The 13,570-nt window shown below is 47.5% G+C and overlaps 1 protein-coding gene across 12 annotated transcripts in view; it reads left to right on the plus strand.

The window, feature by feature from the left end:
• DAB2IP (DAB2 interacting protein) overlaps nucleotides 1-13,570 on the plus strand; it is a 165,863-nt gene that overhangs the window by 114,136 nt on the left and 38,157 nt on the right. For all 12 annotated transcript variants that reach the window (XM_075056067.1, XM_075056066.1, XM_075056065.1 and 9 more), the window contains 2 exons: nucleotides 4,577-4,730; nucleotides 11,718-11,816. In XM_075056067.1, the coding sequence (XP_074912168.1) occupies nucleotides 4,577-4,730; nucleotides 11,718-11,816 (253 nt within the window). The remainder of the gene's footprint in view (nucleotides 1-4,576; nucleotides 4,731-11,717; nucleotides 11,817-13,570) is intronic.

Below are 13,570 nucleotides of genomic sequence, written 5' to 3' on the forward strand. Positions count from 1 at the left end.
CCCTCCATGCTTGTTTCCCTTTGTCCACAAAGTCTTCGCTGCAGTCCACAAGGTCCTGGTTAGACGAGGTGTGCTGTCACAGCCTGGTAATACTTGACGTCCCTAATTCTGGCTGCCTATGAAGGAAGCAGGCAGAGGGGGATGGCATCCCTGCGCATGGTAATGTTTTATGACTTTTATTATTTAGAACAACAATCCTCTGTGATTGCTCTTGGGCAGTAAACCTCTTTCTTTAATAACCAGAGACTGGCTGCCTCTCTGTAGGACTCTCCAGGTCAGTGCCAGTAGCAGTAATGTTATTTCTCTTTAGAACTAATGTGGTCTTTTATGAGATTTTTCACCCCCTTCATTTCAACTGAACTTTAGGCGAGTAGAAAGGGATTAAGATAAGGCCTATGGCAGAAAGAACTGAATGTGCTGTTTGGAAAGAGGGTTTCCTGCTGTGAGATGTCTCTGGGCAGCTGGCGGTTCCCACCATATTAAAACAAAGGTGTAGGAACTGGTTTTGATCAGCTCATGTAAGCCGGGACGGGACCTGAAATATACAGCGAGTTATTACAGCAGGAGATTGGATGGCCCCACAGGCAGCATTTTGAGAAGCGATGGTAGAGAGATGAATTTGAACAAAGTGCCTCTGTCGTCTTGGAAGCGTATGTATACAGTAAGCAAATGACGTTCCAGGTGAGTTTGCCTGTTAGGATGTTGGATGGCTAAGGAAGAGCACGAGTTTACAGGGACTCTGCTACCTCTGTCGCCGTGGATGCTGCTCGCTGCCCGCGCTGGGTGGAAGCAGGCAGAGCTGAGGAGTCTCCATCCATCTCCTGCTTCTGTCGCTGCTTCTGCCCCAGGGGCAGTGATGGACCGTTACGCTCTTTGGGGACATCAGGTTGTTGGGGTCTCCTGGTAGAAACGTGCCTGCCTTCTCGGGAGGAAATTCTGGCAGCGGGTGGTGAGTCTCGGGGCAGAGCTGGAGGGAACTGAGACGAGTCTTCCCCAGCAGCTGGGCACACCAGCACGGCCGCACCGGTGCCCCATTTCAGGCTGAGTCCAGCTGTCGCATTGTGTGCTTAATACCGCGGCGCTTCTTCATCAGCGAGTGGATTTGTTGGGGGTTTTTTTAGCACTTGCCAGCCCTCGCCCTGTAAATTGTCTTTGGACGAAGCCCTCCGGGTCTGTTGTGGCCTGATGCAGCACAAGGCAGAGACGTTGTCGCTCCGAAGGCTTCACTGTAAAACGCACGCGACGCCCAAACGGGGGTAACGCTGAGTGGTCCTTCCAGTAAGAAGAACACCCTCAGCCTCTGCGTCAGGGAAGCAGCTTTTGGCCTTAGCAGGACCTTTTTCTTACCGTTAATACAAAGGGAAGTCTGTGGGAGCTGTGACAGGGACTTGCAAACATCTTCCAGTAAATGGACTCCTGCTGCAAATGTCATGTTACTTACCAAAGGACATGAGAAACGCTCTCTCCTCTGGAACAGGGTATTAAAATGAAAGGACCGTGTGTCCTTTGAAGACTGGCGGTGTAGAGCCCTTCTTGCACTCCGGGGCATTTGCAGGCCCCCCCTGACCGTGCCAGGCTGCCGCGGGTTAAGTGCCGCAGCGTCAGGACCAGCTCTGGGGTGCTGGGGAGGGGATGGGGGCAGTTGCCCTGGGAGGAGGCTCTGCACAGGCAGCACTCGTCCTGCTCTGCCAGGGCTGCCTCTGGCGGAAAGATCTCTCGTCCCTTCCGCTGAGGTTTCAGACGAGAGTCTCTAATTAATGACATCTCCCCACTTGATACGCAGGCAGATGCTGAGCCTTTTAGGGCTGATTTGCGACCCGCAGCGCTGCCTCCGTACAGTGCAGCATCTGGCGAAAAATGTTTCTGTTGCTGACCTGGGTTGGATCTGGTCAGCCGTTCAGGAGTAAAAGACATCATGGGAGTGGGTCCTGCCGAGGCAAGAACCTGGCAAATAACCTCCTGCCTAAGAAAAGTCATGTTAATTTTAGGATTCCCAGGAGCGTACAGCAGAGTTTGGAGGAATATAAATACACATTTGCTGAATCTGGTGAGAACATAATATGTCCTGAGAAGCTCCCCCTTGGTAATTCTTCGTATTGCACATCTGCACTCCCACCCATGGCCTTGCAGCTGCAGTAGTTTTAAATGAAAAATAGACTTGTTTTGTTTTAATTTTAACAAAAATTCTTAGGCCAGCATGAAGCAGTCCAGCTCGATGATGTACATGTGTGTGTTACAGTGGGTAGCTGCTGAGTTGTGGGTTTAGATTATCAATTTTTGTGTTTGTCCACACAAGAATGCAAGTCTCAGCTTGGTTACGTACCTTTTCTAATTTCATCTGTAAAATATGGAAGTAAGATTTGCCATAAATGCCTTGATTCTGGGCTTATCGGGGCTTGGTGAGCAGTCTGTATTGTCAGTTCTTGAGCTGCTGGATATTAGTTCTGCACTCAGCGTCCAGAGGTAACTCGATCTGTCTGCCTGTATTAAAGTTAATTTACAGTATCATTCAGAGGAAAAGGATATGGACCCTTTTCTGTGAAAATAGTGTAAAATTGCCACAAAGTACTGGGAAATGACTGTGCTCAGTTCCTAAAGATCAATTTATTCACCATAGAGATGTGGGGAGAGTGGGCAGTTTAGAGAATCGCTAATGGGATAGAGAGCCTTTTGCTTCAAAGCCACGGCTTCTGATCCAGCACAGGGCTGTGCTAAGCCAGGGCTTTTAACATTTGAGGGCTGGTGGTTGTCCTTTAAGAAAAGATTGTGGTGGCGTAGTCTGTTTTTCTGCAGATGCCTTAACAGGTACCACCACAGCCGGTCCTGGCTGTCAGCCTCAGTAGATGCAGAGAAGTGTCTGGGGACGGTGCTGTCTCGTAACCCTTGGGCAGCGTGTCCCCAGTCTTGTTATCCCGCCGTGCTGCTGGCGAGAAAGGGTGGCCTGCAGCTTTCAGACTCTCCATTTAGCATGCTCAGCTGGAGAACCCAGCTGTGGGCTGATCCGTTATCACCTGCGGGTTCATCCATGGCATGAATCTTAATGACAAATCTAGAGAAGCACCTGTTTATCTTCCGCTGCTGTTTATCCTAGAATCTCCTTTGGCTGTTTTCTAGATTCAGCTTGGCATGTGATTCACTGGAAGCTGTGAATTTTGCGTGCACTGTTGACATTTCTCTGTGTTTCGGGTGGTCAGCTTTACCAGAGTTTCTAGAGAACGACAAAACTCAACATATGCAGACAAAGCACTCTGAGAGTATACTGGGAGCATTGTTGTTTCGCTCATAAAAGACCGTCCTGAGAATATCTCAAACTCCCCTTATTTCTGTCCTTCCGTGCCTTTGAAGAAGGCAGCATACTGTCTTTGTAGACAGAGGGACATGTGGTCTCTTTGGAAGACCCTAAAGTGCTTGCCAGAAGTTTTAAAGGTCAGAGTTACCAGGATCAGAGCTTTTGTGAGCTGGCTGGCATAGGAATGTTTTAAATGGTGCAGGCTATAGAGAAGGTAACTGCTCCCCTTGCTCTCAAGTTATTTTTTCCCTTGCCACTTTATGGTTTTGTTGTGTTTTCCCTGGGACTACCTAGCTAGCTATCTTTTTTTTTTTTTTTTTTCCCCCTTGAGCTCTCTGGTTTTGCTTTAAGAGTTACAGCACCATTGATTGTATTGGCTGTCTCAAAAATGGTGTACTGCTTGCTGTCTGTGGGCTCCCTGCTGCTAAATGCTGCCAGTGGGACTCCAGAGCATTTAGATCAATCGATAGGGCTATCATGGCCTTATTTTCCACACTGTCCCCATCCCGGGGATGTGTGTAACAATTGGAGAGAGCACACGAGCCCTCGGGTTATTGGTTACGGAGTACGGATCCCAGACACTGGCTGCATCCGTGATACAGATGTGTGCATTTGGATGGGGAGAAGGGTACCTGGCAGCGCCAGCCGCTCCCTAGGCACGCTCTGCGTGCAGTGAGAGAACGTGGATGGGGTTTTAGGAGGATCTGCCATGAATTCCTCCCCATTTGCAGGTAACTTCCTTCTGTCAGTCGGGACTGGGTGCTGCGAAGCAGCATGAAATGAAGTAGGATGCTAATGGAATCTCCCACACACATGCAAACCCAGTCCTGGGCCGGCAGTCGGTGCTTGGCGCTGCCGGAGCTCAGCACCGGGTGCTGTGGACCCAGCTGCGGTACTGACGAGCACAGTAGTTGGTGCTGAGGCCGGCCAGCCCTGATCCACTCGTACTGCAGCAGACCTGGAAAGTCTCACACAGCAGGTGCGATGGCCACTTAAAGACATACTTGGCCATGCAGAGACCTGCAGTCTACAAACCTCTGATAATGTAGTCCTGACTGCATCGGAGTTCGGAAAAAACGTTTTTACTGAACATACAGCCTGTAATAGAGCCTGTAATGTTCACCAAATTATAAATGGGACAACGTAGCAGTCCCTGCTATTCTGGGCCCTCAGTTATCTCATGGAAAAAAATTCCCAGGATTATTCTGCAGTTGTTGCTAACAGATGGACTAAATAATTTCTCTGGGAAGGAAAGCATCTACTGATACAGTTACGTTTTTCCTCTAGATCCCATCTAATGCCGAGGCTGAAAGAATCACGCTCCCACGAGTCTTTGCTCAGTCCCAGTAGTGCTGTTGAGGCTCTGGATCTCAGTATGGAGGAAGAAGTGGTCATCAAGCCAGTCCACAGTAGCATCCTGGGACAAGACTATTGCTTTGAGGTAAGGAGCCTTTTTGTCCGTCCCGGGGGCCGTTCATGCCATGTGCTGGGGCTGACTGGGGAGCCAGGTGCGGGCTTGCGTGTTGGGCTTTCGCTGTTATAAAACATTTCTGCTCTGAATTGCTACACAGAGACTATTTCCTAGGCAGAAAATTATTTCCATCTTTCCAAGGAGGATCATACCCACAAAATCAAGCAATGAGCTCTTTGACTTGTAACTGTTGTCGCAGCAGAGCTTGCTGCTGGCACAGGTGCTGAACTACTTAAGGCCGTGTATTAGCAGAGCATAAATTTGTAGTTTATGTTCATACAGATAGCGGAAAGTGCTAATCCCTACTCAGTCTTCACAAAGACGTTATATGTGGTCACAAAGATAGCCTACTGCTGTCAGTGGGAGTGTTGAGGACTTTGTCTAGAAAACTGAAGCTTCACTTGTTTGGGTAAATAGAAAATCTGTGAGTATTTCAGGGTTTTTTAACATCTGTTATGGCATGTGGTTAGGTCTGTACTAGCAGGAGGTAGTAGGACACGTACAAACCAGTCTGTAGTTGGGTAATTCAATGCAGTATGTCTTGGGAGTCATTTCACCTGCATCATGGATGGCAAAGTATTATTGCTTATGGCAGTGGCTGGATATAGAACTGGGAAATGGTTTTCTTACGGTAATAAGGTAGTCGATACTCGTGTTTCTGTGAAGAGGAGGTAACCTGTTTGTACTTGGACGTAGAAGAGCGGATAAACGGTATATCCATGGTTGGATTGTACTGTAGGGGGTGATGGGACTGCAGGCTTTCCTTCGACGGGCAGTGCTAGGTGAAAACAGCCTTGTCAGTGTCCAAGAGGAGTCAGACTGGAGAGATGAAGATTTTTTCTCTTTACTGAAATTAGCACACTTTGAAAGAAACAAGTTAAAAGATCCATTTCTTAAAATATAAGCAGGTAGCACAAAAACAGTCTTACACAAAATGGCCCCAAACATAAACTCTGAAGTGGGCTGAGGTATAAATTTTCCAGTGCTGTTCATTCTCCGTAGAATTGAGCAAGTGCGGCAGGTCAGGAGGAGAACAGTTTTGTAAATTATATGGCCTCTATTACATTCCACTCAAGAAAGATAAAATGAAGCTAGATGGAAAATAGATGTGACATCCATAATATAAGAGTTGTTTACCAATTCTGTTCAGCACACAAGAGCAGAGGAAGGGATATGAACAGTGCTTGTAGAAAGTTGACTGAGAGGGAAATTACACAAGTCATGCACTTGTAAGGAGGAAGAAAATTTTATTTTTAAGTGAGTTGGATAAAGAAGAGTCATACAGAAAAAAGGAACATGTTAATTGCTGTTCTGCAAATCCTGCAGAGGAAAGGAAGAATGCCAGAAAACAGGAGGGACATTGATTTGTAACTGACGGTTACTCATCAGCAAGCTCCAGCGGGAAGGACTGAGGTGAGAGCTAAATGGCATATTGTGTTAATGTGTTGGTCTTGTATCTCCAGAGAGCCTCTTTCAAATTCAGAGTGAGGTCAGCACTGAAATGAGTTTGCAGATCTCCCAGGATCCCTGGCGGATAGCGCGCGGTGACCACAATCCGCTACGCGCTTCGGTACAGCTGATGGAAGCAAAGGGTTAGCGTTGCCTTGGGGCCGCACTGGGCTGGAGGGACGAGCCTGGTCCATGCCCGGGCAGAGGAGCAGCGTGTGCTGGGACGGGCTGGGCGGCCCCTCCGGACCCCCGCCTGCATTGGCACACGCAGCTTTATCCCATGGTTCTCCACATCAGGCAGTAGCGAAAGCTGAAGGACAAAACCGCACGGGCGTCTTCTGCTCCTCAGTGCTTGAACGTTGCCTTCGGTTATCATTATGTCCTGAGGGTCTTGTCTACGGCCTGTGATCCCGAGTCCTTCAGCGTTGCTTCGTCTGAAAGTTCGGGCAAGACTTGGCAAAGACTGCTGCCGCCTTTTAGTGGAAGCTCAGCAAAGAGCAGTAAAACCCCTGCTGGTTCCTGTGGCTTGGAACTGGGAAACCTCTGCCTGAAGTCTGCACGGGGCTGAAAGGAAGACTGAAGCTGATGGCCAAGAGCCGTCATACTGCTGTGTCTGGGAACACTGAGGAGTGAGAAGCTCAGCTGATGTCCTGGACAAGGAGCCCTGACCAAGAAATGTCAAGTGAGAAGTTACTGCCAGAGTCACGGAGACAAGGGGGACCAAGACGTTTTCTGCACAGTGGATCGCAAAGGTGCTGGGGGTTGGTAAAGGTACCTTGTCCCTGCGCTTTGAGGCTATCGTGGATCTGTTCTCCAGGGAGATTTGTCAGGAACAGCCAAGTTTGCTGTCCCAAATTGAGAGGCGAAGCGTTGCTGTTGTTGGGCAGTGCCGGCCTTACACGGTTCTTAACGACCTTCTCCTTGTGGTGGGGTGGTCGCGCAGTGGACGGTGCCTAGGGAGCTGCTTCCATCACCGGGTGGCTGGTGGCTGTTAGTTCTCAGTCGTGCGAGGTATGGCGTGCCACAGGTCCTCCTCCACCGGGCTGCAGCAGCAGCCTCGTGGCTCGGAGGACAAGATGGCAGGATTCGGCACGGCTGCGGATGGAGTCGCGCTGAAGAGGGCAGGTTCAGAGAGGGAACTGGCAGCGCACCCGAACGGAGACAAAAGCGAGAGGTGCCAAAGCCATCTGCAGTGGAAAAAAACCAAGTGGCTCGTTTGGAGGCAGCTGACTGTTATGAAGGTACAGTGCAATTGTTTCTCTCCTTTAGCTTGACTGACCTGCATTGAGACGTGCTGAAGCTGACTGCTCAGCTCTGCTCCCCCTCCGCTGGCTTCTGCCGGGGGTAAGGAGAGTCAGCAGTAATGCAGGGCATTTTCAAATGCTGCATTTGGCTTTTTCTGCTTATTTAGTTCTATGAAACTTGCTTTTTTTTGACTTGCTGAGTACTTGGCAGTTGGTATTTACTTGTTTTCTTCATTGATTTTTTTTTAAAAAAGTTACTCAACATCATCTTCTTTCTCCTTATAAGACTACTCAGTCAGCATAATTGTCTAGTGCCACTGCATATGCTGCGTGTGCTTAATATACAGTGAGCATCTTAGTCCAGTAAAGGAGACTCGGAGTCCAGACTCCCAGAGCCTATTCCTGGCTCTGCTATTTGTGGGGTCCTGGTGACTCGGGCCGGGCAGGGGAGTTAGGACTGAAGGGCTCTCTTACTGTCCTGGCAGACCAAGGTCTTGTCCTGTTGCACAGCTCGTGTCTGGGCTGTCGCAGGACATAGCTGGGGGATGCGGAGCAGGAGATATTAAAACCGTAGTTGCTCCAATACAACTGAAACCGTGTCGCCTCATCCTGGCCTTGCCCGAGCAAGGGAGAATTTTAATGGAGCTAAATTTAACTTCACTAAATTTAGTCCAGCTGTGCAAATGTTCGCCGTTGCTCGCACGGCCCTTCAGGCAGCCCGAGCTGCCGTCACGGGTCTGTGGGGCTGGCCCAGGCAGCGCTGGTTTGCCCTTCTGCACTTGGTTTTGGTGGTATTTACCAGCTGGAGCCTTAACTTTTCCTCGTAAAATCTTTCGAACACGTTGAGTGAAGCAGCTTCAGTAACTCAGTTATCATCTTCTGTTGTTACTCCAGTGAGGTTCCTTCAAGTGTACTTTGAGGAACCCATGCTGTACCTGAGACATTCTTAAAATGACAAGTTTTTATCTGACCTAAGAGATCACCCATCCGAGGACTGTGGGTAATGAATGTGAATAAGTAACATTTTAGAAATTAATGAGTTTTATTAATTGAGTTTATCCTGTACATTAATAGTATTCTAGCAGATCCAAAATCTTGATGAGACCAGAATACTCTCTTTATCAAGATAATTAATACCTCATGAAGAGCATTAATACCATATGATGTTTAGGTCAGAGCTCAAAGCTGGGATATTATTGCAGATCTGGGGAAAATTACATTTTTGGTCACACATGGTAGATATGACCTTCAACTTCCATCAGCATCAGATCAAGAGGGCTTCATGTCTGACACATGAGGATTTTTCCCTTCTCTCACTTAAGGATGACAGTTACAGTTTTTTTAGGTTTTGAGTGATTAGTTAATTGGTAATTGTTTTGGAATTAAATCATAAATTTTACCATGATAACTCAATGATAATATGTTGACTTAAGTGTGGCAAGAAAATATATTAGATATTCCACCTAACCGATAGCTGGTAAAAAGCTGACATTTAATTAACAGATTCAATAGAAGGACATCTAAATTGAATGATATTTATTTGGATATGAATCCTCTAGGCAGCTGTGGGATCCATGTGTGTCACCAAGGAGAACTTCTCTTTGAGAGAGCATCTTTCAACAGCAAAGAAGTCATAATTCTCTTTTATGGAAGGGCTTCCAGGTTTCCTACCAAATTTTCTAGGTCTGAGAACATTGTTTTCAAATGCATTGGTACATGAAACTCCCATCAAAACAAGAGAACCAAACAAAAAGCTGGGTGAGCAATGGCCTTTGAGGCAATGGACTAATGGTATAGTTTACTGAAAGGTGTATTTGACCTATTCCACCTTTATTAACTGATTTCTAAGCGATCGGTGGGGACTCAATTTTGTGGACCTTAGTCAGGATGTCAGTGAGTGGCTTTTTCCCTCTGTGTGGTACAGAAACCCAGCCGTAACAGCTGCCGGGCAGTGGGGCTGTACCAGGAGTGTCAGGACTTTGATGTTTTGGACTTGGACGTGGATGATTTTGAGTCTTTTGCAGCTGAATTAGATGGGCCAGATAAGACAGGGCTCAAGTTCTGAATTGTTAGGTTCTTGTCTGTGGAATGGTTTTGAAGCCTTAGAAATTTACATTGATTGAGGAACTGGGGAGCTATCTGAAGCAATGCTCATTTGCTGTGCATCTTCCATGTTACTTCACTGTAAGTTCTCTTCTTAAAAACTGTTGCTAAGTGGTACTTCTGGGATCTTTGTATTTGTACTTCTGTGTTAAGACAGTACAGCACCATGCCAACAGTACTGCAGCCACGCGTGGCTTCTCTTTAGCTGTCGTTACCAGTCAGGTGTATGGCTGTGCTCGGCTTGAATGCTGTTGCAGGAACTCTTACTGAGGAAAGGATCAAGATTCAATGCCCTCTGACAGAGCAAGGTGTAGGGACCACACGCTGTGGACACAGTCTTGTATCTCTTGTGCCACCAGAAGTCCGTTTATGAAGGTTCAGGGATGGAGGTTTGCATGAGCGTCTGCAGCAGCAAACAGGAGATGAAGCAGGCCAGGTTTGTAATGGGAAACTTTGAAGAAGCTTGAAGTACACTGAATTGTGAAAGGATGCTGAAAAGATCATACTACTGTGCCTACTAATATGGAGTCTTCTTTTCTTGGAAATAGAAGATAACTTGTGCTCAGGAGAATATATAGTTTTACAGGACAGAGCATAAAAGCATGTAAGGACAGGGAAGAGTGTCTGTCTGAAGGAGGGATCTTCTGAGATATCAAAGGTTGGAAGTTTTCTTGCATTTGCTGTGTAAAGACAGGATAGACCTCTTCTCATTTTGTCCTGGTTAGAAGACGTCTGTGTTCAAAGGAAGGGATGCATTCAACTCATCACTGAGGTTAGCTAATGACACATCTTAGCAAGTGCCAGCTCTGCTGTAAGAACAGCCTAGGCTTCTGGGAGATACATGAAATTAAAGGAGATTGTGTCTCCCAGAAGCAGATAACCCAGTGTGCAGTGTGTAAACACGAACGCTGTGAGATGATAAAGTAGTCAGAAATCATTCTGCAGCTTGAGACTGGCGGAAATGAAGCTCAGAGGGGAGTTATTTAAAGTACTAGCCAGGTCCGTTTGGCCTGCAGGCAGAGGTGTACATAAAGAATATTACTGGACATCACCAAAAGCTGTGAATGCAAAGAAGGGCAGAGCAGCTGGCAGAGGGCTTTATGGGCAGTGCAGAGTTCTGGTTCCGCGGTCGTGGGCTGTCAGCTTGCCAGCGGGGCCCGGAGGAGATGGCAGCTTGAGGAACGTGTATGTGAGAAGATGCAGAGAACCATTGGCCTTTTAGACCTTGGCTCAGTAGTGGATGCCAGGGAAGCTTGGTGTGGTGAATAGGAAGAAATGTTTGGTGCCTGTTATCCTGGGGCTGCTGGGCAGGAGTTGCTTCGGTGGGCTCTCGACAGGGTTGAGTTTTTTTGTGGTAGCTGGGATGTGATAAGGAATGAGGGGCATCTGCACCACTGGAAGTGTCGCTGCTGCGAGCGTCCTTCTTCAAAACCTGGCTGTGAAATCCCGATGGCCAGAGCAAGTCACACAGATACTGCAGAAAGATCCCCTGGAGTGATACTGGAAGCGTGAGAGGCGAGAGGAGGGCTCAGCAGCACTTCACCGGCCATCTCCAGGTCTGGGAGCCCCAGCCTGGTTCCCCCCAGCTGGGGACTGGGTGCTGTGAGCACAGGAGTGCCTCTGGCCGGGCTGTGAGCTCGTACTGACGTCAGGAGTGGGGTATACATACTTGTCCCCATGTTCTTCACAGCATGGTCTTCAGAAGCAACAGGACACGAAGGGGGAAGGTAGGAAACCAGCCGTACCGGGTCTGATGTTCTGCTGAAATCAAGGAGTGGGTTGTTACTATCACAAGCTTTGGGCTGAGTCTGGAGGAATGCCAAGTGGTTGCAATTTATCTTTAGTTCGTCTAAGGATTTGCACTCTCTCAGTTGTGGAACTTGGTGGTTTAAAGTGTCACATGCATGGGGCCCATTATCTGGTGTTTTCTGGTGTGGAAGAAGAGAAGTAATTGGAATTTACTTCCATGATTATTTCTGTGACATAGAGAGTTGCCCTGTTTTTCCGCTAGCCTTAGGGGCTGTTGCTTCATGCTTGGGTAAAGCTGTTTACTTAAAAAAAAAGAAAAAATCCACTAGCATCTTTCCTAACTCCCCCTCTCCCCCCAAATCACAGTCTGCAGTGTGCTGGTCAAGACATAATCCTGTTCCTTTCCCTGTAGGTGACGACTTCATCAGGAAGTAAGTGCTTCTCGTGTCGTTCTGCAGCAGAGCGAGATAAATGGATGGAAAACCTGCGGCGTGCCGTGCACCCAAATAAGGTAGTGGCTTTGAGGAATTGCCTCTGTTATAGTTCAGTTCCTCGTTATTACATTTTATAGCCCACTGCATAGTAGCAGCAGGGGACGTATTGTCATTTTAGTGAGTAAGTGTAACTGTGGGTCAGGCTTTTTCCATATTGCTTTCTTCCACAATTATATTTACAGGCAAGTGCCAATTATTTCTTCCCCTCTTTTCTCAGCACATGCTGCTTCAGCTGTTGCTAAGAATTGATCAGACTTGAAGAATCTTCAGTCTTGCTCTGTTACTGATGATACTTGCTACTTACGTAGGACTTCCCACCTCCCAAAAGCTCTGGGACAGATGTCGGGTAGCTGCCAGCAAAGCTATAAGACTGAGTAGTCTAAAGAGTTCACATATCACACTTCCTGACTCTGGTAGTACTTGCAGTGTCTGCTTTAGTGATGGAGAAACTCAGGTGCCCATCACAGCGAGTTCTGCGAGGCGATAGTGGAACGTAGCTTTCCCTTCTCCAGTCATTTGAGGTGGGAAAGTCATCCCTTCTGGGATCTACAGAAACAAATCCTTCTCTTCAGTAGAACACAGGGACACCCGATACGCGGTTTTATGGCCCGCTGAGACTAAGTACATCCTAAAATAAAATCTACAGCTGCTTCTCCCTCTCTGCACTGGAGTTAGCTAACAAAGATTGATCAGGACTAATCAGCTGCAGGATTTCACAACTGATGAGCTCAATCAACAAGTCTTTTTCTGCTGATCAGAGAAGACGCAAATGATGGGATCCTGTGACTTCATTCCTGGCACCAGAGCCACATAACCGTGCATACAAGTTAGGTCGAGTCCTGGCGGGTTCCTAAAGGAGCCCTCTGTGTCGGAGTTTATTGTTCCCTGTGCAGTGCCAAATGTCAGTATAAAAGATTTCCTTCAATATCAGAACAAGAGCAGCGGAGGGGAGAGGTGGACTTCTGCCTCTAGCACCGTGTTCCAGTATGTGGAGTTCAATGACACTGGTGCTTTCGGAGTGCAGCAGCCTGGTAGTAATGATCTGAAAGAGCTGTGTAAGGTTTGTGTGGTCACACTCACCATGAGAAAAGTCCTGGGAATGTGAATAGGGGCTGGGGACGTCACTATGGGTTTGAGACGCAGCATTCAGTGGAAATTCATTTGGAAGTGTGCCCTCATCTCAAAACATGCCATTAACTGATGGCTAACTTTCCATCTTTGTTTGAGTTCATAGGCAATAACCTCTCAGTATCTGACTTGATATTTCTGTCAGGAATTCAGTGTTCTTTTATAGTTCCTGTGTGTACTTCCTGAACCTACAGTACCCCATTGTGGACTTCCAGCAGAAATGTTCCTGCCCAGACTCCTAGGCTGAGCAGAATAAGCTGTGGTTGATGTTTCAGTGAGAGGTTTCCAAGCAAAACAGGTTAATGCAGAATCCCTAGCAGCAGTTCAGCTGTGAGTGCTTTACTTTTCAAGTCACTCCTGCAACAAATGCCCCTGGATGTTCTTCCAGGATGAGGTCAGCATCACTGGAGAGCTCTTAAAGATCCACAGAATCCTTTGCTCCGTTATTGTTTAAAAGAAATCCAAGCCAAATTTCTATTTCTGAATTGTAGTCATTCTCCCGTGGAACTCGGTCTGTCTCCCATAATTCCTCTCGATGTTGTAGTTGGGTGCTCTGGACTTCTGCCCTAAAATATCGTGAGATTTTGTAAATGCTTCTTTCCCTGCCAGAGGTGGTTGCATTCCAGCCATGGATGAGGTGATT

This window comes from Buteo buteo, chromosome 23, assembly GCF_964188355.1.
Source record: "Buteo buteo chromosome 23, bButBut1.hap1.1, whole genome shotgun sequence".
In the NCBI taxonomy this organism is placed as follows: domain Eukaryota; kingdom Metazoa; phylum Chordata; class Aves; order Accipitriformes; family Accipitridae; genus Buteo; species Buteo buteo.